The 27,884-nt window shown below is 49.4% G+C and overlaps 1 protein-coding gene and 1 long non-coding RNA gene across 3 annotated transcripts in view; one reads left to right on the top strand and one right to left on the bottom strand.

The window, feature by feature from the left end:
• Positions 1–795: 795 nt before the first annotated feature.
• On the bottom strand, positions 796–14,995 carry LOC115305699. Of its 2 annotated transcripts, XR_003914947.1 has the most exons (4): positions 14,815–14,995; positions 3,568–3,700; positions 1,403–1,443; positions 796–1,042 (listed from the first exon to the last, which is right to left on the bottom strand). It is a non-coding gene; the product is annotated as an uncharacterized LOC115305699 (long non-coding RNA). The 2 variants fall into 2 exon arrangements; XR_003914946.1 differs by having other exon boundaries at positions 796–1,443.
• A 2,346-nt stretch (positions 14,996–17,341) lies between these two features.
• Positions 17,342–27,884, top strand: part of VDR (vitamin D receptor) — a 32,356-nt gene continuing 21,813 nt past the window's right edge. Inside the window, exon 1 of the mRNA XM_029955941.1 lies at positions 17,342–17,489. Coding sequence (XP_029811801.1) covers positions 17,344–17,489 — 146 coding nt within the window. The 5' untranslated portion in view covers positions 17,342–17,343. The remainder of the gene's footprint in view (positions 17,490–27,884) is intronic.

Consider the following 27,884-nt stretch of genomic DNA (forward strand, 5'->3'; position numbering starts at 1 on the left):
CAAGAGTATTGGGATGGCATATTTTCCCTGGGCGTCGATTTTGAGGAAGGGACATACAAGTATCAGAACTTTGTGTTTATTAGCTGATCAGAGTTCAGGGCCCTGGTGGGCAGTGATGGGATGGATTTACATCTGTCCAGGGCTTTTTGATGTTTGAAAGCCCCAGATGAAGTAAACTGAAAACTAATTGTTCAGAGTCTGGCCTTGATCTTTGACCTGCTGACTTGTCCAATCTGAGAAGCAGAGGGTGCTAGAGGGTTGGGGTGGAGAGAACAGAGGAGGTACCCTGGGGAAAGGAACAGAATGCCCACAGAGAATCTTTTCCCCTTCCAAGGTTGAACACTCTGAGGCCTGGGGGCGCTGGGTTGAATAGATGTTAGATAGACCCAGTGTCCCAGCAGCCACATATACAGCCAGCTGCCTACTCACTCAGCCACCCACAAAAGAATGTGGCTTGCTGGGCAGTTGCTTGGACCACCCGAGGCTGCAATCCTGTAATTACCCAGCTAGTCTGTGCCTGTCAGCACCAGGGGCAGGTGAGTGCCTCTGCACTGGGCCTCATCTTGGTCACTAGGCTCACACTGGGCTCTGGGGTAGGGCCCCGCCCATTCTTCAATCACCTCCCACCCCAACTCTGCCCCAGTGTCTCTCTGTACACCAACCTTTGACCTTTGTGAGGCTAACATATCATATATCATAATAAAGCTGACAATCGCAATAAACCTATGGTTATTATAACTTCTATATTCCAGGCACATGTTAAATGTTTTCATACATTTTCTCATATATGCCTCTCAATAATCCTATGAGGTAGGTAATCTTGTTATCCCCATTTTATAGAAGAGGAAATTGATGTTCAAAGAAGTTAAGAGGTTACATTTCTTGCCCAAAGTCATTGAGCTCCTAAGTCAGAACCAGAACTTGAATTCGGATCTTTCGTAGTCTGGATTGTCTGCCCCCGCTTCACCTGCCCACGACCTGTCCTGCGTAGTATCCCTGGTCGTTTGGCTGTCTCCTCTCTCCTCTTCCTGTCTGAGGAGGGCTGGAAAAGAGGGAGTAGGTGGTGCCAGCCGAGGGAGAATGGGACAGTTCCAGGCTGGCCAGGATGATGCTGGAAAACACCTTCAGGGCAGAGTTCTTTGTTCCAAACAGCTCTGAATTTCCGGACTTCTGCCAGGGGCGGGAAGGTACCTCTGCCCAGCCTATTTGGCAAGCACACCGACATCTTGGGTGCCATGATGTTAAGAAGTGGGGGCTGACAGCCTTAGGTAAAATTCCATTATAATAAACTCCATCTGAGATCTGAATGGCTTTGTTGAGATGAAATTATGTTAACCAGTGTGCAGTGGAAGAATTCAAGTGTGGAACCTGAGAAACTAGAGGGTAAGTGGAGCTAACTTACCAGAAAGTGTCTTTTAGTAAAGTTCTGGAAAATTTTGGAACCTAGGAGGAGAGGGAGAATCAGAGTCACCCCTGTTCCGCCTTCAATGCCAAGCTCCTGGATGGTTGGGGCAGGGCGGGGAGGGGAGAGCTTTGTGCTCGACTTCACATCACAGGGCTGTGCCTGTCTGTTCAATTGTCCCTGTACTCCCTGTGTTGCAAGCCCCCGAGAACAGGGCTGGGTCCTCTAACTGAAGTGTCCTTACTCCGAGCAATGCTTAACTCATCACAGATATGCTCAGTGGCTGTTTATTGGACAGAAATGTGTTTGTAGGTAGACCGGGACCCCGGAACTATAAAAGAGAGTTGGGGCCCCTGGGTGGCTCAGTCGGTTGAGTGTCTGACTTGGGCTCAGGTCATGATATCATGGTCTGTGAGTTTGAGCCCCACATCGGGTTCTGTGCTGACAGCTCAGAGCCTGGAGTCTGTTTCAGATTGTGTCTCTTTCTCTCTCTCTGTTCCTCCACTGCTTGTGCTCCATCTCTCTCTCACACAAAAATAAAATAAACATTTAAAAATTTTTTTTAAATAAACATTAAAAGAAAATTTTTAAAGAGAGTTGAATGTCAAGAGCTTTGTGTGACTAAATCCTTAGAAAAAGCTGGGCTGGGGGCGCCTGGATGACTCAGTCAGTTAAGCGTCCGGCTTTGCCTCAGGTCATGATCTCACAGTTCGTGGGTTTGAGCCCCACGTCCGGCTCTGTGCTGACAGCTAGCTCAGAGCCTAGAGCCTGTCTTCTGATTCTGTGCCTCCCTCTCTCTCTGACCCTCCCCTGCTCACGCTGTCTCTCTCTCTCTCTCTCAAAAATAAATAAAACATTAAAAAAAAGAAAAGAAAAAAAGAAAAGAGCTGGGCTGCAGCTCAGAGGACTTCTCCCCAGTTACTGAAGCAGTCCTGCAGAATCACAAGCACTGACATTCCCTGTGCCAGGTGCAATGCTGAGCACTTGACCTGCATTATCTTATTTGACCCTCACAGACGAATGAGGTAGGTTTCGTTGTTTTTTTTCATTTTACAGGCCAGGGAACGGAAGCTTAGAGAACTCTGGACACGGCTGGCGGGAGGTGTGTGGGGAGGCAGGGTTTGCTCTCATGGCCGCTGCCTCCAGAGCCTCTCTTACTTGTGTCCCCCTGCACACTGAGCTCTGCTGTCACTTGGGCTGGTTGCGTGGTGTGGGGGCAGGGGTAGGGCCAGGTGATGAGTGAGGCTGGAGGGCTGCAGACCCTAGTGGGGTGGAATGGGGGCGGGGGCACAGCCTGGTCTGGAGGGTTAGCCCCACTTCAGGCCAGCAGGGTTGCCCCGGGAACTGCAGCCCAGTGTGGCCCTATTAGCCCATTTTTTACTAGGATGCTGGACACCCAGAAGTTTTCCAAAAGTGAGATCTCTCTATTTTTCAAAAACATTGACAACTAATTAAAAAATGTATAATGACCAGTTGGTAATGGCGGTGGCAGAGCGGACACATTCATGGCCAGGTTTAGCCTGCAGGCCCCCTGCGTGTCCTCCGGTAGTTTCTTTCTTTGAACACGTGAGTGTTAGAGAGAGTGGGACCAGGAAGGCCCTTGTTGATGTAGAATTTCTCACTAAAGGCATTATCACTCTCCACGGGTCACCTTCCCAGCATGTGATAATACTATGTCGCGCAGATGTTTCTTTCTGGAGACTTATAGTGAAATCAACCTAAAGATATTCCATGAATGAAACCCCTCCCGCTCCCACTCCCCTGCCCCCCCACCTCGACTCTATATTCCCAGCTAGACACTTTCCTAGAGGTGTTAGAAGGAAAGTTCTGTGTAAAGAAAGAAAAAAGAAACTAAGAGTCAAACAAAGGGTCTCTAGGGGGAAAAAAAATAGAAAGAATAGTGGATGGGGGCCCTGGGTGGCTTGGTCAGTTGAGCTTAAGCATCTGACTTTGTCTCAGGTCATGATCTCACATGAGTTCGAGCTCCTTGTCGAAGCCTGGAGCCTGCTTCAGATTCTGTGTCTCCCTCTTTCTCTCTGCTCTCACCCCCTTGAGCTCTCTCTCTCTTTCTCTCTCAAAATAAACATTTAAAAAAATTTAATAAAAGGAGAAAGAATAGTGGGGCTTGGGGGTTGGGGTTGCTAAGCCATGAGTGACGTGCCCACCTATGCTGCACTTTGGGTCTCCCAGGCTGTGAGGACCTCATGTTTCCAGAGAAGGTCATGCTCCTTGTCCTGCTGCAAAATGTGTTCTCACAGCCTTCCACTTCATACCTGCATTTCCTCCTCCTCTTAAAACCTGGGGCAATAATTGTAAAGTAGTAACATTTTAATGGAGTATCACAATTTTTATAAAACACTTTAAATATCTTATCTCAGATAAATATTGTGAGATGTTTACTCTGTGAGACAGGGCAATGGGTACAGAATCCCTTGCTTGTGGCTTGGTAAAGTAACGTCGTTTTCCCTCTCTTCTTCCTTCCATTCCATAAGATAGGGGTAGCCATGGAAGACGTAAGCCCAGTGTGCAGGCAGCACGAGGTCCCCATGGGCCTTCCCTTCCCTGCTGTCCTCACTCCTTACCTGGAGATGACAGTTGGGGGCAGGTGGCACAGCCCCTGACAAAGGTCCCACCTCCCTGAAAACCCCACGCCAGGGGGACTATGGAGTGGGCATGGGGTGACCTCAAACCAGGGGATGGCTCGTGGCCAGCTTCTTCCCCATGCCTGCCCCACTGCCCACTACCTCGAGCCATTGTTCCCAAAACTGGGCAGAAAATAGCTCACTCCAAGGAATTATTTTTGTCTCTGTTAAACTTCAATCCTGAGCTCCTGCAGAGCCTGGCTGCAGAGTTATTTTTGAGGTCAGGGGGAGCTCTGGCAAAGGTAAGGGGGGGTGGTAAAGGGGAGGCAGTGGGAGGGGCCACAGGCTCCTGGCCCCTTGCCCTGCAGGGCTGCCCATGGCTGCCTGACAGAGTGGAGCCTGCCTAGCCAGCTGGGGTGAGGTCTCTTCACACCTCCTTTGAGCTGGTCCCTCAGGTGCATTCCCCAGGGAGATTTGCTGCTGTGGGAAGGAGCACTGAGTGAAGGAGTGGCAATCCTGTGACCCAGTGCAGAGGCCAGGTGGGCAGCAGGCCTGGTCCCAGGGCCACTGGGGTGGCACACCGCTGACTGCTAAGGAGGGAAGGATGGTTCCTCTAGAGACCCAGGTGCAGCTCCTGTGTGCCCTGTGGCACCACTGAAAGGTGCTCTGTGTGGCAAATCTGTTCCATCTTTGCCCCCAGGTATCAAAGAAAAACAAGGAAGAGGAAGATAGCCAGTGGATAGGGATGGGGGAGGGGATTATAGTTTGGAGAGGGTTCACGGGTTAGGACAAAGGCAGCCATTGCCTACCACTTGGTGGCTCGGGAAGAATCCTCCTGACAGATTCCGATGTTTTGGCCTGAAATCTCGAAACAAGGTTCTCTTCAGTTACAGCTCTGAGGGGAAGGCCCTGCGTGTGTTGTTGCCAGCAGTGAGTGTGGACATTCCGACTCAGGGTACAGGCTGGTGTGTGCCCACACAGGTCAGGGACTTTCCACAGGTGTCCGTGGTGCAAGTTGTTTGTGAGCATTGTGTGTCTGTGGCTGATGCCCTTCCTTACAGCGATTCCTGGCAACAAGGAAGTGACCTCGTTGACGGGGAGAGAGCAGTGAGCCACGTGGAACAGTGCAGGCAGGTCTGGGGATTGGGCAGCTGTGCGTAACTCAGCATCCCCTTGCCCAGCAACCATATCTGGCCACCCTGGACAGAGTGATGCATTAAATAAGGATTGAACTGGTGGTGTGCAGCCGAATGGTTCACCAACTTCCGTCTGCCCTTTTGAGCCCTTTGTTCTTTCTTTGGTTTTCGCTCAGAAAACATATTTTCCTGTTCAGCGGGGCTGAGTTTTCCAGAACTCTCTCCTTTGTCTCTGCCTTTCGGTTCAGTGATGCTTGTCTTACCCCCGCCCTGGTAAAGGATTTCCCCCTGAAGGAGGATGGGGTGGTGGCTCTGGGTGTGCACCAGCTGGGGTCTCAGCTGTCTGAAGAAGAGGCCCACTGCTTTGCTGACCTTGGGGGGCTTTCTCAATAAACCAAGGGGAGAGAGAGCCCTATTTTTACGTTCCATACAACGCCGGAGCTCAGTTCAGGTTGGCATGAGAATCTGATCGGACTCTGAAAGTCTTCGGTTTAAATCATGAGAGACTCTTAAATACTGAGAACAAACTGAGGGATGAAGAGAGAGGGCGAAAGGGGAAGGCGGGTGATGGTCATGGAAGAGGGCACTTGTGAGGAAGAGTGCTGGGTGTTATATGAAAACCAGCTTGACCATAAACTATAAAAATAAATATATACACAATGGAATACTACATGGCAATGAGAAAGAATGACATATGGCCATTTGTAGCAAAGTGGATGGACCTCGAGGGTGTCATGCTAAGCGAAATAAGCCAGGAAGAGAAGGACAGAAACCGTATGTTTGCACTCATAGGTCTAACAGGAGAACAGGAGAAACCTAATGGAGGACCAAGGGGAGGGGAAGAGGGAAAGAGAGTTAGGGATAGAGAGGCACGCAAAACTTGAGAGACTATTGAATGCTGAAAATGAACTGAGAGTTGAAGGGGAAGGGGGAGGGGGGAAAAGAGGTGGTGGTGATGGAGGAGGGCACTTATGGGGAAGAGCACTGGGTGTTGTATGGAAACCAATTTGACAATAAATATTATGGAAAATAAATAAATATCATTACAATAATTTAAAATTCCTGATATTCAAGACTCAGTGGGTTTACTAGAAGTAGTACTCAGTGGAGGAAAGAATGGAATACACTTTCTCTTACAATGAGCGTGGTCAGTTGGTTCATCTCTTCCGGTGCCCTCTCTCTTTCCAGCCATGCAGAACCAGTTTCCCTGCCTCCAACACTCTCTTCCCCTTTTGCCTCCTGGCCTCTGCACATGCACTGGCTGCCCGGAGCCCTCATTACCCTTCTTACCACTGCCATGTTGAACTATGATCCTTCCTGTCTCTGCTTCCGGGCCAAGGAGTGGCCTCCTCTGAAGAGCCTCCTTTGCCTTGCCAGCACAAAGCCAGGAGCTCCTGCAGGCTCTCGTCATGTGTGCTTACCTATATCCTAGCATGGGTCCCACGGCTCTGTGCTTCCTGTCTGTGCCCCTCAGTGGACTGTAAGCTTCAAGAGGACAAGGTCTGTGTGTGGCTCTCCATTCTGTCTGACTTCAAGGACAGGCCTTGCCATGGTCTCGGTGCTTAAAAACATTCAGGAGTCACCATCAAAGATAAACCATCAGAGGCCAGAGCCAGCCTACTACAGTGTGAGGCCAAGAAAGAATGTTACAGCTCTCTGGCCTTCCAAGGGGGTTCCCAGGAAGAAATCTGCACAGAAGGATGGCTGGAACTCTGACAAAACAGAAGCTCTGGACAAGACCTTTAGGGGGAAACCATTCTAATGAGAAACTGAGGAGCAGTTGGTGTTCCCTTGGGGCGACTGCATTGCCTTCTAAAGAGAATAGGAACCTATTTAGCCTAGGCCCTGAAAAGCTTCATGGATACATGAGGAGTGTCCACCCCCTCACTAATAACCCAGAAGATAGAGAGGATGCCTTAGCGTAGGTCAGCACTTCTGGGACTGGAGTTGTCCTACGTATCTCAGAAGACCTGGGATCCTTCTCTGGTTCTGACACAGGCCAAGCAGTCTAACAGTGTAAGTGAAAGGCCTTCCAGGGTCCCTGAGGGCCAGGGGCAAACACGAGTCCAGGCCCCCTGAGCCAGAGCCAGCCCAGTGTCTGGGTTAGGGGCCACGGTGGGTCCCCCTGTTGCCAGGGTGGCTACAGCCCTCACTGCCGCCTCCGGGCTCCAGCCCCTGGCTCCCTCCCTCAGTCTCCCCTGCGTTCTGCACATTCAGTGGTGGGCAAGAGCAGCTGAGGAAATGCCACTGCCCTGAGGACACTCCGGCAGCCTCCCGGGGCCACTGAGCCTCAGGTCCCACTAGGGGAAGACAGATATGTGACGGATGCATGGCAAGCCCTAGGTGACAGAAGAAGTAGGGGAGAGATGGTATTGGGTGACAGAGGGAAAGGAAGGGAAGGACAATGGGCTGAAGTGTTTGGTACTCAGTGGCACCTCGGGAGCCTTGGGTCTTATCTTTCTTGCAGAGGAAGAATCCAGGTGTGTAGCTCAGCTTCTCTGCTTGTAAGAGAGAGATTAGCCATTGTCTGTAGCTTCCAAAAATCTGGCTGGGGAAAATTTCCCCACCCTGAGCAGCCAGATTTTCGGAAGCCACAGCCAATGGGTGGGGTGGTCAGTTTTTTCCTAGTTCAGTGGAAATGTGGCTTTCTGGGCAATGTTTGGACCAAGAGCAGGTCTTGTGCCCTCTATGGCATCTCTGGGAGGCCTGCAAGCCTCCGTATTTTCCAGGTTCTGAACTTGTACTGACAGCAGTTCTAGCTCTAGTATTGAGCTCCAGCTTACATCCAACTGCATTGTGCCAGGGACCGTGCTGAGTGCTAGACAGAGATGTTGGTCCTGCAATAGCCCTGTGACCTAGGTGCTCTAGTATCTGCATTTATAGAGAAGGATGTGGGAATGGGCTTTGAGGGACTGGACAGGAGTCACATTGCCAAGGGCATCAGGCTGGCCAGGGCAGTTGTGAAGGTGAGTGAGGGATATGATGCCAAGGATCCTGAGTAGCTCAGCCCCACAGGACCTGCGCTTTGGATCTGACACAGTGCAGAGTGTGAATGACACAAAGACTGCATTGGTCCCAGAGGAAAATGAAGAGAAGGCTGGCTGGGGTGGACAGGTTGGGAGTGGGTGGGGATGGGCTCAAAGTTATCTGTCTGGGCAGAGGCAGACTCAGGCCTGCATGGACTTGAGCTGAGGGCCCAGCAGTAAGAAAGATGCTTAGTCTGTGTAGAGGGCCACAGAGACACTAGAAACTGGGCTTGAGTCTCTTAGGAGAAGAAGCAGCTTTCTCCTAATGTCCCGAGGCCATTGTTGCTTTAAATTCCATTTAGCCATTGCCTACATTAGCAATAGTAGGAGTTCAGGTCTCCCCAGAGGAGGGCTAGAACCACTTCTCTTGCATTCTTGGTGTTCCCCATTTGGGCTATTACAACTTCTATTCTTTGGTCTCCAAGTCATCGGACCAAGAGCCTCCTTGTCCCATCAACCTTGGCCTGGAGCACATGTCCCAGGCAAGTACCCCCATCCAAGTACCCAGGAGAGCTTCCCAGAGTAGTGAGAGAGCAGACCAGGAATATCTCACTTCCCTCTAAGATTTCGCCTTACTGCCCTGGGTCCGGCTCCAGAGCCAAGAGCTGGAGCTGCTTGGACAAGAGCAGATGGGTTGCCCTCATTCTATTCCTCTGAGTTGCTTATGGTAGATGGTGTCAGTGCTGAGTGGTCCCACTGCAGTGTGCTTCAGGGCCTCCCTTGCAGCTTCCTACAACTCCCCTCCTCCAAAGATGACGTTCATCCCTTCTCCCATGGCCCATTTCTCTCCCATGCCACTCTGAACCCTGGAAGCAGCTTGGGCTGGTGGTGAGAGGTCTTGGGACTCGCCCAGGGTGGAGGTGGAGAAGCAGTCTCCCTCATTTGTGCTCTTGGGACAAGTCATTCCCCCTCTGATGGCCTCAGTTTCTTTTCTCTAAAACCAGAGAGCTTGGGCTTCAGCTTATGAATGGGCAGTTCCCTATGCTTCACCAGACACTGTTGCTGCCCACACTTTCCAGCAGTGACAGAGCCTGGCCTGCTGGTTACCTGGAGAGCCATAATCAACCCAGAAATCTTGTTGACAAAGCTAAGGGCAGAGTTTCCATTGGAAAAAAGCAGCTTGCAGGACTAATTGTTGTTGATAAGAAGTGGAAATACATCTCAGCAAGCTACGTATCTCCAGCCCCACTGTCTCGGGCCCTGTGGGTTCCTGCCTCTGGGTTCTGCTCAGCTCCTAGAAGCTGCCAGTGCTCCCAAGAGTAACAGGACAGTCAGCCAAGACAGAGTCTTGGTGAATGGCCAATAGAGTGGGAGCTGATAGCATGGTTTCTAAGGAGCTAACCACTAACCCTTGGCATTGCGTGGGGTGTCCGTCCATGACCTTTATCACGTTCTCAAAGATGATGTATATTCCCCAAAGGTTTGATTTAGAAGCACCTTCAGGATAAGCTCCTTCCTGCGGCTGTTGAGCCATCAGTCACTTAATTTCGCAAGGTTCAGTCAGTCATTAGATAGTTAGGGACACCTTGCCTCTGTTGCTGGGGGCCATCCTCCCTTGGAGATGGCTAAGCCAAAGACAGGAGAGGGCGGGCAGGCTTGGGGGAGTGCATGCAGTTACTCACTCTCTCCTACAAGGCCCTCTTCTTGGGCTAAAAACTGTTCTCTCCAGGCGAAGGCCACAGAGTCAGATGCTGCACTCACCCCCTTACTCACTGCCCTTGTAGGATCATACCCGGCAAGTTTATGAGGTCTAAGCCAAAATTAAATGTAGCCCCCATTATCTTTTATGCTTCTCCCCTGCAGTCTCACTCACATTATAAACATCGTAGATTTTTCTACTTTTTGCAACAGTTTTCCAGCAGATGGGGAATGGTCCCTTTTCTAATTTGCATGATGGCACCATGTGATGGTCCCACCAAGCCTTCCTCCAGTAATGCTGTGGGAAAGGCCTGGTAGCTTCATTCTGTGTCCAACTTCAATATCTGTAAAGAGTTTGTTTAGGACCAGTGATTGATAGCTACAGGGCCTATTTCATCTTTGCATAGTGAAGAACTTTTTAAGCATACAGCCATTCAAGGAAAGTGGATTGCCATGGGAGATAGTTCTTCATCAGGAAAAATATTCAAGTACAGTTAGAATATTATGAAGGGGATTAAGATGGTTGGACTAGGTAGAGTTTCCTTCAAATCTTGAGATGTCTGAGATGACTGATAGCTATTGGGTTTTTCTTTGGAATTATAGTCTGCAGAAAATATTTCCAACCGTTCTCACCCATATTTAAAATATGTGTGTGTGTGGAGGGGCTGGGGAGAAATAAGGCAAGAAATAGTTTGGACGAGATTTATTTATATAATATACTTTCCTCTCCCCTTTCCCTCCTTTTCACTCTGTTCCTCCTCAGGTTCTTCTAAGACTGTTCTGGAAAAAGAATGTGGATATATATTGGGGATTATGGGAAGGGAGAAAAGGCATCACCTTTAGTTGGCCATGACATTGCTGTGCCTAAGTTACACTAGAATAAAGAGATGACCAAAACTAAGTTAGGTCCTACAGTGCACAATACTCTTGGACGGAGTTGAAAGGATGATGAACTGAAAATTGACAGGAAACACGTGCGCACGCAAAAGCTCACGTGCAGCATGGCTGACCTACGCACAGGCCCATTGGCTCCAGACAGAGACCCACATGTGGTTCATTCTGTAATGTGCCAATTTCAGGAAGAAGAATTTTTCTCTCCCTCTTCTGGGAAATCATGTAGCTTTCCCTTTCTTTCTAGAAGGAGGGGGAGGTCTGAACCAATGTTAATAATTAGAAAGCTCAGTTTTGATCATTCCAGTCCCAGCCCAGCAGAGCCTGACCCCCTGTCCTGGGCTCCCGTTCTCCATGGGGCCCAATAGGGACCACACTGCTCATGCCCTTCCTGACCCTTAGCATCTCAGGATGAGGGAATCTCCCTTGCACTTGCATGGTGTTGGGGCTCAACTGAGGGAGTCTGAGAGAGAGCTCAGCAAGGGAATCTCACTTTCTGAGTGGTCTTAAGGCCTCATCATGATGGGAAATCTGACCTTGCAGTTCCACACTTTCAGAGGTGGAAAAGACCTTAGCAGTCAGATCTCTTGTCTACCACCTATCCTCCAGGCCATAGCTTTGCACCCTCAGGACTCTGAGGAGGGTTCAGTGAATGTGGTGGGGATAAAGTGAACCCAGAGGTACTTTGATCTCTGTTTTCCCAGGCTCTGCCCAGGACACCCTGTAGCCACCATATCATGAAACTGTTCTAGGCAAGCCTGCCCTGGCAATGCCCATGTAGCAGAAGCCCTAGAAGATGGGGTGCGTGTTGTGTGTGCTGACAGGCAGACATGTAGGAGAGGCAGTGGTTGTGGCTTCAATGACTGGAAGGAAACACGTTATCTCTTCACTTCTTGCTAAGGCAAGGTCAGGACTGGGTCAGGCTCAAGCAGGGGTTTTGATGTGGAATGCAGTCCCCGGAGGAATGGAAGCCAGGGGCTTTCTGCACAGTTGAGCTCCCCACCCTTTTTCTCTGAGGCTCAATGCCAGGGGTTTGGGTATTTCTAAAGCCAAGCAGGAGGGAGCTGTTCTGGGGACAGCCCCAGCAGAAGCAATGGGATGTCCTATGTACTCAGAATGTAAATTGTGGACAAGAATGGGGAGCTGTATGATGTGGCAATGGGGGGTAGTATTAAGTGCTTTTTTTCCCCACTTCTCTTTCTACCCGGTGTATTTACTCCACTTTCCTTGCACTTGGAACTTTAGGCTAAATCTAGGTTAATCTCTTCTAAAAGGACCATCTTGTAGCTTGCGGTTACATGGGGAGAAGAGACCAGTGTGTTGATCAAAGTTTTCCCAGTAAGAGGGGCTGGCAGGCATTCTTCCATCATGACCTGTGGGAATTGTTCTCTTCTTTCCTCCCTGACTCAGGGGAAGTGAAAGGCATCCAGGACTTAGGGCTGATGAGATGACAGATAGCTCCCTTAGGAAATGCAGCAGAGCGGCAACTCAAGGCTAAAATGTCTAACTTCAAATCTGGACTCCAAAGACAAGCGACTTCCCCGTGCCTTAGCTTCCCATGGTTAGAAAAGGGATAGTAATGGGACCCGCCTGATGCAGTTGTTGTGAGGACTGAATGAGAGAACATCCTGGAGAACTGGGAGCGGGGCTCAGAGCAGAGTATCACCTGTCCACGGATGGTCATCACTGGGGTATGGGAGGGGTCAGCAGGAGACAGCAGCAACACGTGAGCACTGCACTGCAGCTAGTCCTTGTGTGGCTGCCGGCCCACCACTTGTCTGGCCATGGCACCCTGGGCAAGTCACTCTGTACTTTGTTTTTGGCATCTGTAAAATGGGACTGCTCCTCACCTCATGAGACTTTTACAAGGCTTATGTAGATCATGCATCTGGCTAGAGTCTGGCAGGTTGGCACGTAGTAGATACTTCATACACTCTTTTTTTTTAAGCTCAAGGGTGGTAGTCTACCTGGATCTCAAGCCTGACGTTTGAAAACCTTAGGGGTTGAGGACAAGGTGGCAGTGGTCCTTTCTGTACCGACTCAGCCCTCACCTCAGCCTCTGAGGAGCAAGCCGGGATTCTGGGAAATTGATAAGGCCATGGGGTAGAATCCAGAAGAGTGTAATTAGCTGGAGGCCTTGGACCATACATGTACAGGGAGCAAAGAAGAGCCTGGCTTGGGGGTTAAGTGACAGCATGTCTGTCCCCAGCAGCAGTGTCTCATCCTGCCCACGGCCCTTGGGAGCTGGCCAGCCTGGCTCAGGTTATTTTAGCTCATCACCCACTGGCATTTTCTTTTCTTTCTTTCTTCCTTTTTTTTTAATGTTTATTCATTTTTGAGAGAGAAAAGTAGGGAGGGGCAGAGAGAGAGGGAGACACAGAATCCAAAGTAGGCTCCAGGTTCTGAGCTGTCAGCACAGAGCCCGACACGGGGCTCGAACCCACGAACCATGAGATCATGACCTGAGCCGAAGTCAGACACTAAACCAACTGAATCACCTAGGTGCCCCCATCTACTGGTATTTTCCTTGGGTGTTTGCTGGGGGCTGGCAGGGCCCAAGAGGATGGGAAATGCACTCAGGGAGCTGACAGTCCTCGGCCCACATCTTGGAATTCCTGTGGGCTCTTCCCTTCCCTGCCTAGTTGGGCCTCTAGGAGGCAGAGGAACAAATGCTAGGGGTCTGGACTTTCCCCATTTGGGGACTAGCTTGACAGCTTTTGCCAGGTTTCAGGGTTGGGCACCTTCTGTTGGCATCAGGGAAGGAAGTGTGTGTGTGTGTGTGTGTGTGTGTGTGTGTGGTCTATCTGTCTCTATGGGTAGACAAGCAAGGCTGGGTGTGGGTAGAAGTGGGACGTGTGAAACTCTGCCAGCCCCACCTTGGTGACCCAGCATGCCAATAACACATAGACTCTGGGCACCAGAGTCATCCCACTGTCAGCCCTTGCTGAGGTCAGGGGTGTGGAGCATGTCTCAGGAAGAGCTAAAAGTGGCAGAAAACATCCTGTTTGAAAGCAATAAGTTGCTGTATTTAACCCCTGCAGCGCTCGCTACGCCTACACCCAGTCTGCACAGACAAGGATCCCAAACACCTGTCTTTGAAGCTGTCCCAGGAGGCCAGGCCCTGTGCTGCAATCCCAGCCTGCACCATTCCCAGCATGCCTGAGGGGTCTCGCAGTCCTAGCTGGGGTGGGGTCTCTTTCCTGCCATCAGCAGTGTGCTAGGCCATCCTTTGGTCTGCTCCCCTCTCCCCAAGGACTTCTCAAATATGGGGTGGTCTATGGGCACAGCAGAGCTCCCCTAGAAAAAAGCCCTCCCTCCCTCTCAACACACTCTACTGTGAAAGAAATACAGAGGTTCTTTCCATCTGCCCACTGCTTCTTGCTACTCCAGGCCTCAAGGGAGGGTTGGTCCTGGCTGCTGCCAGGCTCCACCCCCTCACCCAGGCCAGTGATGACATGGCACGCCTGTGCCCAACAAATCACTCTGTCAAGTTTTCAGGCCCTGATCTGGGGACGAAAGTCTCTTGAGAAAACCTCCTGTACCATTTACTGAACTCGCCAGAGGACTGGCTATGAGGTCAGTGCTGAGCTGGAGATGAAGCATTTCCCCTTTTTCATCTCAGAGTCCTTTTGATTGGACGTGTCTGTGACCTCACAGAAGGGCATCTCCCTCCCCCACTCCTTAGGTGGGTGTTTCCTCATCAGCCACAACCTCTCTGGCTGTTTTCCAGGAACAGGTACAGGCCATAGGAAGAAGGGGTCCAAGGGCAGGAAGAGAATCCTACCCCGGGCTTTGTAAATGCGGGTCGTATCCTGTGTCAACAGAACCCGTAGCAGCCCACAGCTGAGACCCAGAGCCAGCTGGAGGCAGGGTGGGGGCTCAGAGAGGGGGTCAGAAGGGAGAGGCTGCTGCCTCCCAGGCCAGGATACCAGGGGGCTGTCCAGCATCGTGATGTTTCCTGCCCAGCTCCAGTCTGCTCTTTCTCTCTCCTGCCCCCACAGTCTCTTCTTGCCCATTCCTGAAACGGCCAGCTCTCTGGCCACATATGCCTGGGTCTCTTTTGCACCTCTGGACTTGTCCTGGGCCCTGACTCCTTGGTAGCGGCAAATAAACCCAAGCCTGGCTGAGTTTTCTCTTACCTGAAATGGTTCTGTTTCCCGTGGGCCTCTGGCTGATGGGTCTGGCCTTCTGTCTGGCCGGACCAGGGCCCCGGGCCCCCACCCCCTGGCCAGGAGCCTTCCCGATGTCAAGGTAGTAGCTCACGCCATTGCAGGAAGGTGCTGTTACCACGTGGGGTAGCCTGTTGTCCCAGCTCTCTTGTATTGTGACATTGCCAGTGAGCCTGTGTGATGATGAGCACTAGTTGGACTGATTTGTCTGGTATTCCCCCCACGCCCACATTTGTTTTCTCCTTTTTCCACCAAATCCACCAGATGTTTAGTTGCCTGGATGACACAGACTCTGTAGCAACAGCGTGATGACTGAGAGTTGCACCATCTCAGCTGACCTGGGGTTAAGCCACAAGCATCCTAGACAGTTTCTCCTCTTGCCCCACAATGGTATTGGGCCTCTGGGATCCCTGCCCATGGCTTGGATGTGTGCTGCACTCTAGAAGCTCTGGGGAGTCGGCCTGGCCTTGGGCTGGTCTACACGAACAATGTTGACAAGCCCACAGGCACTTTTTCACTTTTCATTCTTTGAAAATTGTGAAATGTTTTATATACATGGATAGGCATATAAAACATAAAATTGCATTTTAGTAATTTTGTTAGTTTATTTATTTATGTTAAGAGTGACAGAAAGAGCGAGCAGGAGAGGGACAGAGAGAGAGAGAGAGAGGGAGAGAATCCCAAGCAGGCTCTGCACCATCAGCACAGAGCCTGATGCAGGTCTTAAACTCACAAACTGTTAGATCATGACCTGAGCTGAAATCAAGAGCTGGACACTCAACCAATTGAGCCACCCAGGCACCCCATTAGTAACAATAAAAATACTAAGTTACCGTATACCTACCACTCAAAGAAATATAGTTCCTATGTAAGGCCTCTGCATGCCTGTTCCCAGGCTCAGTCCCTCAAAGGTTTCTGTTAATCATTCCTTTGTTCATTTTTTTAAAAAGAGTCTTTCTTCCTGTGCGCGTGTGTGTATGTATAAATGCTGCATTTTAACAAGTGTCAATCTAGCTATGATGGGGATGGGCAATAGTGTCACTATTAGTCCATTCAAGTTCGCAGGAAAAGAAAAGCTGAGAGAGACGGGATCTTCATCCATCTGTGATCAGGGTCTCCTACACCCCATCCTTGTCTGTCCCACTTCCTTCCTTTGGTTTGAGGCTCTTTGTGGAATTTTAGAAAAGTTAAGTATTTGCTTTGTGTGTTTTGTAATCATAGTTGATAGAGATAACTCAAGATTTGGGCTTCTCTGGGCCTCATTTGTAAAGAGACTGACAGTAATAGCACTACCTCGTTGGGTGATTTGAAGAGTAGATGGGTAAGACTCAAGTGAGCTTTGATACGCCAAGCCTCAGCTCCGAGATTCCACTGGAAAGAAACTCAGAACCTCCCAAGGGTCCCCCAGAATATACCTCTCTCACGTCAGGGTGGGAGAACATGGTACTGGTTCATAACTGGCTTTCTCTCTTATATTTCTTCTGCCCTGAGGGACCCTCCTGCCCTGGGGCCAAGGGGCCACTTCAGCCTGCAATGGCCCTCCTGGACTCGGACAGAAGTAGGAGGCTGCAGGGTCTGAAGCACCTTAGGAAGGTCTGAGGAGCTCTGAGCCTGACAACGTGGAGCCGAGGGCCCAATTTGCCTAATGGAAGAGTCAAGTCAACTGCCTCCTGAGAAGGATTTCCAAAACTATTAGATTTTGTTCCCTCGATCTTTTCCCTCTCCTCAAGCGTGAAATCTATCTCTAGATGATAATGCCTATTTTTAAAAGCCATCTCTGAAAACTAAATTAGTTAATTGTATATGACTCACATTATTCAGAAGGATGTTCAAATCAGTGTGTTAAATTTTTACTGGAAAAGAAAGAAGAGGGAACAAGATTTTGATTACCTTAGCACAGGACCACAGGCCTGTCAGTTCTGAGCTACATGGCTGTGAGGAACGGGGATCGAATAGCAAGATCTGACTTGGGCATGTGAGCTATTCCCTCCCCCAGACAGAGGGGCTGAGGGCATCTATCTGCACTTGAGGATGTGGAGGGAGGGCTCCCCTTTCCTCTTGGAGGAGGCACTGGGCAGAAGAGAGGCCTCTGACACGCTTCAGGTCTGCTCCCTATAAAGGAAAATGGCATCCTTCAGGTGAGGGTGGTAGGTCACAGAGAGGCTAAACTCCTCGCCCAAAGGAGCCTGGCTAGTAGGTGCAGAGGCAGCCTTTGAGCCCAAACCACACTATGAGTGACTTCACCACAGCGCCTCCCACAGATCAGTCCAGACTTGGGTGAGGGAGCCCACCTTCTACTCCACAGAGAGTCCAGAGGGTACTCTGTGGGGGGAGAGTCACAAGATGAGGGTGCCAAAGAAATCCTGCTCAGGCCTGCGACCTGGGGAGCTGCCCGGCCTCACTGAGCTTCTGACAGCCAGGGTAGGGGTGCAAAGGCTACTGGCCAGCCCTGGCACTGACTCCAGCTCTGGTTTTGCCCTCTCTGCTCTTCTTACAGGGATGGAAGCAATGGCGGCCAGCACTTCCCTGCCTGACCCTGGCGACTTTGACCGGAACGTGCCCCGAATCTGTGGGGTATGCGGAGACAGAGCCACCGGCTTTCACTTCAACGCTATGACCTGTGAAGGCTGCAAAGGCTTCTTCAGGTGAGTCCTCCCCAAGGGCAAGGGGAAGGAGAGGAAGCAGGATTTCCCATGAAGAGAACCCCTGCATCTTCCCTGTCTCCTTCCTTCCCATGCCCACGAGCATGCAAGCCACTGGGAGTAAGTGTCTTGGTGAGAATATCTTCTTCCTCCCCTCCCTGCAGCTCCAGCTGTGTCCTCTGACCCTCTCAGAAATGGTTCTCCTGAGTTTGGTGTCAAGGTCCCCATCTTCCCATTACCCCTTGGACCCACAGTCCCCTATACTAATGCCCATGTCTGACCTGGAGTGAACCTCCTAACAGATTGATGGTCATAGGCATGTCCTTGGAGAAGCCCCAGAACTTGGCCTCAGAGCTTGTCCTCCAATTCAAGTGAAATCATTCCTTGGAACAAGGGAAATCATACTCCTGTTGGACCTCCATACCTGATCTGTGCCCATATCTTCACCCATGGCTTGCTGTCCCAGGTTGGAAAGCTCAGGCAATGTCAGCAATGTGCCAACCATCTTGTTCAGTCAGGCCCAGTTTCTCCTACTGGCTGCCTCTTCTCCAGTGAGCCCAGTACCACAAGTGCAAACAGTATGGGGAACGTACTGGAAATGCTGAACGAAGGGTGTTCCCATCCAAAGGCAGGAAAGGAGGATGGGAAAGTGAAGAATTGCAGGATAGGACCGAGAACCATGAGAAATGAACATTTGGCATATAGTGGAGAAAGAGCAAGCAGGAGAGAAACCTGGAAAGAAATATGAAAAAAAGAGCTTCTGTGCAATAGTCTTAATTGGAGGTGAGTAAAGAAAAGGACAGGGCTTTGGCCATCAGGAGAGGAAAGAATGAATCAGGTCCAGAACAAGAATGCAGAGGCTTTGAAGGCAGAGTGAATCAGAGCCTGGGCTCTTGTGAGGCACCTGCCCCGTCCCCCACGCCCAAGCACAGGGACTTGTGGGCCATCTGTGAATGCAGCTCCCAACTCACCTGCCCTCTGTCCCAGGAACCAGCTGGCCTGGAGTTTCACTGCCTGAGCAATCACTGGGCAGTGGGCTTTCTGTGGGTGCTCATTGACTGGCCTGGCCTGGGGGACCCACTTGGCTTCCTGGCAGGCTGCTCCCCAGCGTGGGGAGCCTGCCCAGCAGCATCGCTGGCTGCAGCTTCTGCTGCCGTGTCTCTCATTCCTCTGCACTTCCTGCAGGCCCGCCAGAGCCCACCTGGACCTTTCCTGTCAGGGCCTTTGAAGTAGTAATGGGGAAGGAGGGTAGGTGCACACATCAGGGCTGCTTCCTCTCAGAAGAGCAGCTAGAAATGTGTGGGCTCTAGAGCTGGCCACGCCATGACACGTCCTTGCTCACGTCTTTTGACTTCTCTGTTTCGGTGACCTCAACCACGCACCTGAGTGTATTAATATCTGACTCCTCTCATATAGAGTTAGTCTGGTGATTGATTAGATGACATGTAAAAGTACTTTAAGAAACATAAAGTATTATATGTTATTTCTGAACCTGATGGGTCAATACTTATGTTCTTAATGGAACACTGCCCTAATAAACAAGTCTCTCCAGCCACCCACCTCCTTTACATACTCTTTCAATGGATTTTAATGAGCATCTGTTATCAAGGCACGGGGCTAAGGTTGGCAATATGGGGACTCTGACCAAAGGTCATATGTCACCAGTCTGTAACCCAAAGGTCTCCAAAAGCTCTTGGGGCTGTTTGATTATTTCACAGACCCCTGCCCCCAATCCTCTCTCTTTCTAGGCCACCTATCCCAGGGGTTCAGCTCTGGGAGATGGGACTCTTAGATGGCTGCTAATTGGGTTATGACATACTGGAGGTCAATTCTTCATTAGAGCGGCTCCAACCTCCTTGCCTCTATGCTTCCTCCCCTCAGACACAACACTAGGCTCTGATTCCTGGAGGCAGGACCACGGTGGGTAGGCATCTGGGTGGAGGGAGGACAGGTTCCCAGATGCCCAGGGCCAGGTGTGGGAAATGGCAAAATAGACAGGGATGATATGTTTGCACACCCATGTCACCAGGGTGTGGCTCTTGTTGCCTGTGGGCACATTATGCTCCTGTCACCCACCTAGAGTCCCTCTTTCCAACAACCCCTGTGTGAAAGTACTGGTATCATGGGCAGCATGCTGCTTTTGTCTTGTTACCTGTCCTTGTCTACCTTTACTGTCCCTGCCTTGATGACTGAGTCAGGATGCACTTTCTGAAGAGCCAACATCTCTTGCTGTTTGTCTTGATTTTGTTTGAGAAAAGTCACACACACACACACAAATATACACACACACACACAACCAATCTTCATTGTTTTTAGATTCTGTATGTGCAAACTCGCCCACCTGTTAAAAATTTCCTTGTAGTCCCCACATCAATACTTGCAGACTTTTGTGGTCATTTCTGGACATGGCTCAGAGTGGTGAACAATTCAAGACCCCTGATGCACATGTTCCCAGCTAAGGTGGGACAAGGTGGCACTCTGCCTTCTTGCTTTAGCTCTCAGGCTAAAAACAAGTGTCCTTTTTGTGGGCTGCTTAGTGTCACAGGTTTTGCATTTTTGTGCAGTTTGATGGTGATCTCACTGTTTAGGATGGCCCCAAGCATAATGCTGAAGTGCCGTTAAGGGTCCTAACTAAGCACAGGAAAGCTTCGATGTGCCTTATAAAGAAAATATGTATTCAAGAAGCTTCGTTCAGACATGAGCTATAGTGCTGTTGGCTGAGTTCAGTTTTAATGAATCAACAAATATATACTAAGTAAGATGCCTTTAAGTAGAAAGCACATGTGAAACAAGGTTATGTATTGATTGATTAATTGATGAAAATCTTGTGACCAGAGGCTCCCAGGAAGCTAACCCTAGGAACAATGTTTCAGTATGTGTTAATTCAGTTGTTCATGGTGACTTCACAAAACATAACTGCTGCCAAAAAGAAAAATCAAATATACATAATTTCTCCTCTTTTCTCCCCTTTTCCCTTGCTTCTCCTTTGCTTCATCCAAATTCTCTATTTTAGTCTAGTTCAAACAGAACCCCCTTGCCACTTATGTCTGTTTGTGAAATCCTGATCCCAGAAGAAAGGTCTACATTGTGTGTGGGAGTCGGGGGTGGGGAGTACCTTCTCTGTGTCAGGTACCGTATTCTTAGGAACACAAAGATAGGTGCAACCAAGTCCTTGCTCTCAGGGAGTTCACTCAACCATTTCATGGTGTCCTCAAGGAAAGAGCATCCCTTGTATGCTGAGTCACTGGCTATTTTCCAAGCCCTGGGGACCAGTTTGGCCATTCAGTATTTGGTTTCACTTCCAAGATAGTCAAACTAACCTGCTGTAGGAGTTAGTTGTGGTCATCCCAAGAGGTCCAGAATTCATAATCAAACCAAAACAGGACTATGAAGGTTGAATAGTGACCACAGTTCTATTGATCTGTGGTCAGACCATAGAGACCATTAGAGGCCATTGTTGGCCAATTCATCCTACAAGTTATTTCATGCTTTTTCTGCTCCCTGTTCCTCTAGAATACATGGACATCCTTGGGAGAAAATGATAGTTCCAGTGTGAATAAAATGGCATGGGCAGGCTTGTAAAAGGTTACATGTTTTGGCTGTGTTAATAACCAGAGCATAAGTAAGGGCCAGAGGGGGGAAATACGCAGGTCTAGTACAAAGGATACATATATATTGGATAATCTGTAAATGTGAATGAATCTCTGGTCATGAGTGGCTTAGTTCAGACTCGAATATAAACTAAAAGGTATAAAGGACAGAGAAGAAAATCAGAGGGTCCCTTTGATGAAGAGAATTAAGAGTATGGTGAAGTTTAAGAGGTGGTCCTGGGGGGGGAGTGCCTGGGTGGTTCAGTCACTTAAGCATCTGACTCTTGATTTCAGCTCAGGTCATGATCTGACAGTTGTGAGATCAAGCCCCACATTGGGTTTTGTGCTGGGTGTGGAGTCTGCTTGATATTCTCTCTCTCTGCCCCTCCCCTGCTTATACTTGCTCTCTTTCTCCCTCAAAATAAAATAAAATAAAATGAAATAAAATAGGGGGAAAAAAGAGGTAGTCTTGGAACACAAGGTTGAGAAACAGATCACTGCCTCTTCCCCTTGTCTTCTTCCTCCCTGTTAATACCTCCTTAATCCAGACACTGTGAAGCTGTGTGCTGCAAGTGCCACGCTAACAAATACAGTGTGGAGAAATGCCTTCTCATCTGCAGGCCTCAGGGTTCTCAGGGACCTTGTTAATTATGGGTCCTGTGGAGTGCAAGGGGCAAAAGGCAGGCTGGTGAGGATCCGGGAACATGAGGAATGTTCTGGCTTTCAGGAAGTCCTCCCAGATGATACGGCAGGAGCTGTGATGTGAAGGGGAGCAGAGAAAGGAGACAGATGTCCAGCGACTTTAAAGCTCAAAGTGCTTACAAGCACTGGAGTAAACAGAGAGGAGAGAGGAGCAGGGCATTCTGTGGGCACAGGTAAATGAGTGACCACGAAGTTGGTGTTGCTGGAAAAAACTTCAGCTCAGTTCAGCTCAGCAGCTGGCATCTCTTCTGTGGCTGCTCAAGGCTGTGAATGAAAGGGAACAAGGAAGGGTATCATGGATGGGCAGAGTAGTTTGGGAAGGCTGGGTAGAGGAGGCCAGATTATTTGAAGAGAGAATGTCACTGGAGTTCTCAGTAAAGACAGCTGTTGCCATGTGAAGAAGATCTTATGTTTTTGGGGGAACTCACTCCTTCATCAGGGCTCATTGGCATGAAGTCACTCTTGGGATATGTGGGGGTTGTCTCTGTGCTATGGCAGCAGAGGGCCAGGAGAGGACTGCCAGAGGTTATCCCACACTGGCAAAGCACCCCTCTCAGGGACTGCGTCTTTCCCAGTGGCGTTGTCCAAAAGGAGACCTTCAAATGGCCTCTGCTGCACGTTCTTGGATGATAGGGTGCATGTTTTGACGGCTGCTCTGGCTTGGATTGAGGTTTGGTACCTTTGTAAGGAGGACCATGTTATGTAAGAATACTGGAAGCTTTGGAATCAAACAGCTCTTGATTCTGATCCTGCTTTCACACTTTTTAGCTGTATAATGTGAAGCAAGTGATTTAACTTTCCAGTGCCTTTTCATATCACCTGTAAAATAGAGAGAATGCCCATCCTGAAAGGTCATTGAAAGCCATGGAAATAATACATGAAGTACTGGCATCGAAGGCTCTCAGGAGGCAGAAGCTATCCTCATGGCCCTTTTGTAGTGTTTCCTTTCTGAGAACAGACAGCCCTTTCCTGTCCTCTCTCATGGAACCTGGAATGTGTATGTAAACAACCCCTTTGGTTCAAAAGAAGCTCAGAAGGGTATATAAGTGAAAAGTAAGTCTTCTCTACCCAATTCCCATGCTTCTACCTCCTCCAGGTGCTGTCACTGTCACCAGCTTACTGTGTTCACTGCCAGACTCTTTATATAAAAGCATGTGTGCAGGTTTATGTGTTGTGCACGTGCAAGCATGTGCACAGGAGATGGGAGTATACTATACTCTCCCTTCCTCATCTTATGTTTCTATACTACAGAGCATTTCTTCAAGCTAGTTCCCATTTCCATGTTCTAGACCATTGGTCTATCCTTTCCACAGCCCCATCATTTTGGATGGATATACTATGATGTAATGGACCAGTTCTCTCTCTCTCTCTCTCTTTCTCTCTCTCTCTCTCTCTCAGTTTGAGAGAGAAATCGAGCATGAATGGAGGAGGGGCAGAGAGAGAAGAGAGAGAGAGAGAGAGAGAGAGAGAGAGAGAGAGAGGGAGAGAGAAAGAGAATCCCAAGCAGATTCTGTGTACTGTCAGTGCGATGGAGCCCAAGGCGGGGTTTGAACCCATGAACCATGAGATTATGACCTGAGTTGAAATTAAGAGTCAGGTGTTCAACCAACTGAGCCACCCAGACACTCTTGGACCAGTTCTTCTTCTTTTTTTTTAAATTAAAAAAATGTTTTATTTATTTTTGAGAGAGAGTAAGACAGAGACAGAGACAGAGTACAAACAGGGGAGGGGCAGAGAGAGAGAGGGAGACACAGAATCTGAAGCAGGCTCCAGGCTCTGTCAGTACAGAGCCTGACACAGGGCTCAAACTCACAAACGGCGAGATCACGACCTGAGCTGAAGTCGGATGTTTAACTGACTGAGCCACCCAGGCACCTCAGGACCAGTTCGCCTTTGCTGGACATTTAGGCTTCGTCCTCTGCTTCTCCAGGCAGTGCTGCAGTGACCACTTTGTGCACGTGTCTTTGAGCCCATGGGCTGACTTACTCACAGGATGAATTCCTGGAAGTGGATTTACTGTGTTAAAGGCTCTTTGCATCTTACGTGTTGGTGGACATTGCCAAAGTGTCCTCTGAAAAAGGGGCTCTTGCTCTTAAAAACAGTGTTAACTCACCTTCCTTTGAGCTGGGTTTTTTTTAACTCCCCCGAGAAGCCCTTGATCCTGCCACATACAATGTGCCATGTAAGTCCCACCTATCAGACCATTTAGACCATTGGTCTTTCACATCAGGAACTCCCTCAGGCTCCTGTATCTAGTCCAGGCTCTGAGATTTCTGTGACACTCAGACTTGCAGTGGAGACAGAGCCCAGAGCTGGTACTCAGCCCCAGGCTTGGGTTTTACAAGGTGTGTCCCTGGGGATAGGACCACCTACCCAAAATGGACCCTGTTGTCCCAAGCCTGAAACCCTAGCCTTGGGCCCTTCGTGCTTCTGTGAATTGCCTGTCTGTCATGTTTTGATGAATTGGTCAATGTCCTCTCTCACCCCGGACTTTCTAGAAACTGCATCTATATTTAGCCTGGCTACACCACCCCTACCCCTCCTTCCGGAGCTGGGATATAATTGCCAACCATCCAGAGGATGACAGGGTCCAGGCTCAGAGAGGAGCTAAGGCAGTGGGCTCCCATGGAAACTTGAAGCTCTTGTTTCTCAAAACCAAACCAGCTCATAAGCAATTAGCATTGGGAGGGAGGCAGGGTAGGGTGGGGATCTTTAGGACAAAGCACAGAGCCAGGGCTGGCCGATCTGGCTGCTCTGACTCCTTGTGGGCAGAGGCTAGATGACAGCCACATGTGTGGAAGTGCCCTTAGAAGGCAGGAGATCAGGGGAAAACTGGGCCTCGAGCTCATAAGACCTGAGGCCCAGCAACTGGGCTGGGTTGGGTGCACCTGAAAGCCATTTCAGAGGAGGACCTGGGTCTGGCTGTTGGAGGTGGCGAGGGAGTTTCTTCCAACCCCTGAACACCGACCCACACTCCAGAGTGCAACAATGTTCTTTGTGATGGCTAACCTCCATTTCCTGGCTACAATTACAGGGTCTTTCCTCTGATTCTGTCTTTAGAGGAGTCAAGGAAGAGCTGCTTACTATAATTTTCCATAATAATAATTTAAGAGCTCCATGAATTTATGGGCTCCTTTCTGCGTTGTTCAAATAATGTGCAGACACGCTGCGAAGTTGGTGGGCTTTGGGACAAAGTGTGGCAAAGGGTGAAAGGCACAGGTGGCATTCTTACCACAGGTCTGAGCCTTCCTGTGAGATAATGTGCCCAGCCAGAAGAATTTTTAACATTTCCTTCCTGCCTGCCCTCCTTCCTTCCTTCCTTCCTTCCTTCCTTCCTGCCTTCCTCTCCTCCCCCTCCTCTTCCTCCTTCTTTTCCATCTCTCCTTCTACCTCCCCCTGCTTTGTTTCTCAGTACTCATGAGAGTACTTCCTACGACAACTACAAAGCTAGAAGTAAGGATACTGGGTTTTCTCCCCTCTGTATTTTCTTTTAAGACAGATCTGCAATTTTTTTTTTATTCCAACCCAGCCTTGTTAGAGTCCACTCCTGTTGTCAGGCAAAGCTGGGCTGAGTGGCTATCTCTAACTCTCCTGTGTGTGGAAGCCTGAGGTGGGCTTCAGATTTACAGTGAGGAAGATAAAAGAAAGATGGTGATGATCCACATCTCTTTCTGAGCAACCTCGTGGGTGGGGGAGGTGCCCGCCAGTGAGAGTCAGAGGCAGGTGCACTAGAGCCCAAGGAAGGAGAGACAGGCCTCTAAGGGATGGGACGTGAGGCCGCCTCTCGCCTGGGGCTTCAGAGAGCTCTCAGGCCCCAGCACAGGACTGGTGGGAGGCTTTGGCTCATGTGTCTGGAGGTACCACATGGTATGTTCCTCTTGGTGCCCCAAATCCTGGAGAATGAACAGGAAGACCTCTGAGCCAGACAAGACAGTGGGTGGAAGGAAAAAGCAGACCCTCCACTCCTGGGCAAAATGCCTAGTTGTAAAAAAAAAAAAAAAAAAAGGAAATGAGAGTTTACTCTGAATTAGAAACTTCTGGCCCTTGAATAAGTTTAGAGAATTACAGGAATTCTGGGGCCTGAACATTTGTGGTAATAGGCAGAGCCTCAGGAGCCATGAGTGGGAAAGAGGGGGAGGAGTAAAGGGGTGAATCAATCTCACGTCTGGTGGCGATGGCTGTATCTCATTTCGGGGTGGCCAAGGTACCTCCATATTTGCCTGTCCCTCTGGAGAGTTACAATAGACAGAGGGAGGCTCAAGGAGAAAGGAGAAACACAAAGGTGGGCAAAAGCCTAATGTACAGTCCCTCCCTGGGTAGTCCCTGTGAGGCTGGATGTAGCCTTTACTGGTCTGGACTTGACCCCCATAGCCTCATGTTTTTCCACCTCCCTGTGTAGCCCAGTTTACTGGGGACGCCATTGGGTCAGAAGAGGTATGACAGAAGGGTGCAGGGGGCCAAGGTCCAAAACCAAGAGCAGCTACCTCATGGGCCACTGGGTCACTTTTGGTCTTGAGTTGTTCTCAAGAGCCAGCTGCCTGGAGGTCTTTGCCTGTGGGCTCCATTTCACTGAGCACCTTGAGTTTCTAGATATGAGAGTAGTTGTTCAAGAAGCTAAACGCTGCGCCTCACATCTCTAACAGCCATCCAGGGAGCCTTCACTTCTTGCTAAATCACCTCACTGAAAAGTTTCTTCCCCTCAGTGGTCCCATCTATAAAAGGAGGAGGTATACCAGTAGTTTCTTGGGTCCCCTAACCATCTGTCCATATCAACCCATGAGTATGTTTGTCCTAAACCCCAAAGGCCTTCCAGTGAATGTAAACAATGAGTCATTTTTCACCAAGAAGTACAAGTAGTGTGTGACCAGCTCCTCTCTAAGAGAGAGAAATGTTTGGACCTGGGCCTTTGCTTCTAAAGGGTGAGCATCTATCTCCACAGTTCCTTGGAAGATGGCTCCGCTCACAGAGAAAGTGATTCTGCCACCAGCCTTCCCCAACTAACTCCTGTCACCCGTCCTGGGGCAAACAAGTGGATCCTGCCCCTGCTCGGGCTGGGAAGAGTAGAAGGAAACTCTAGGACATGGGTGATGTAGCCTCCCCAAATCCCATGGGGTATGGCTGGCAGCAGGGGAGAAAGCCATATTTAGGAAGACGAGCCCTCAAGCTTGCACACCACATATGGGCACACATGTGTGTGTACACACACAATTTTACACAGAATACCAGGGGCTGGGGTACCAGCTTCCTAGCTAAGATCCTTTGATACTTTTCTGTCCTTGTAGAATCCTTGTTTCCTCTGCCTTTTAGAAAGCCAAAGCCAGACCTCAGGGCTCCTGCCCACTCATCTGGCCTTTTCTCTCTGGATATGTTATCTGGATGCCTAAAGCTATGGTTTGGGCCCTTCCTCCCTTCTCCATGCACCTGTGCATGTGTCTGTTGCTGGATCAGAGATGCTGTAATCACAGACCACCAGACTAGGTGACTTAAAGCTGCTGCTAGTGTCCTCACCTCTCATGATGGCTTCACTAGGAGCAGTAAGGGCTGCTCTGCAGATTTCAGAATTTTTTTTCTTAAAAATATTTTTTTAATGTTTATTTATTTTTGAGAAAGACAGAGACAGAGCCCCAGCAGGGAATGTCAGAGAGATATAGAGAGAGAGTCTGAAGCAGACTTCAGGCTCTGGACTGTCAGCACAGAGCCCAAGGGGGCTGGGGTGGTGCTCAAACTCAAGAACTTGGAGATCATGACCTGAGCTGAAGTCCCATGCTTAACCAACTGAGCCACTCAGGCACCCCAGTATTTTTAAAAAGCCCACTAGGTTAATTCACTCATGTATCTCCTATGTAATAGTAATAGTAATAGTAATAGTAATAGTAATAGTAATAATAATAGTAGTAATAATAATAATAGAAGAGTGAGAAGTAGAGTACCATCAAAGTAAATCAGGGGCTCTATGCTGGCTTAGTGGGTAAAGTGGGCAGCTCTTGATCTCTGGATCATGAGTTCAAGCCCCAGGGGTAGAGCCTACTTAAAAAATAATGATAATAAATAAATGAGTAATAATAATTAATACATCCTTTCAACTAGTAAAAAAAAAATAAATGAA

The sequence above is a fragment of the Suricata suricatta genome, chromosome 10 (assembly GCF_006229205.1).
Source record: "Suricata suricatta isolate VVHF042 chromosome 10, meerkat_22Aug2017_6uvM2_HiC, whole genome shotgun sequence".
In the NCBI taxonomy this organism is placed as follows: Eukaryota; Metazoa; Chordata; class Mammalia; order Carnivora; family Herpestidae; genus Suricata; species Suricata suricatta.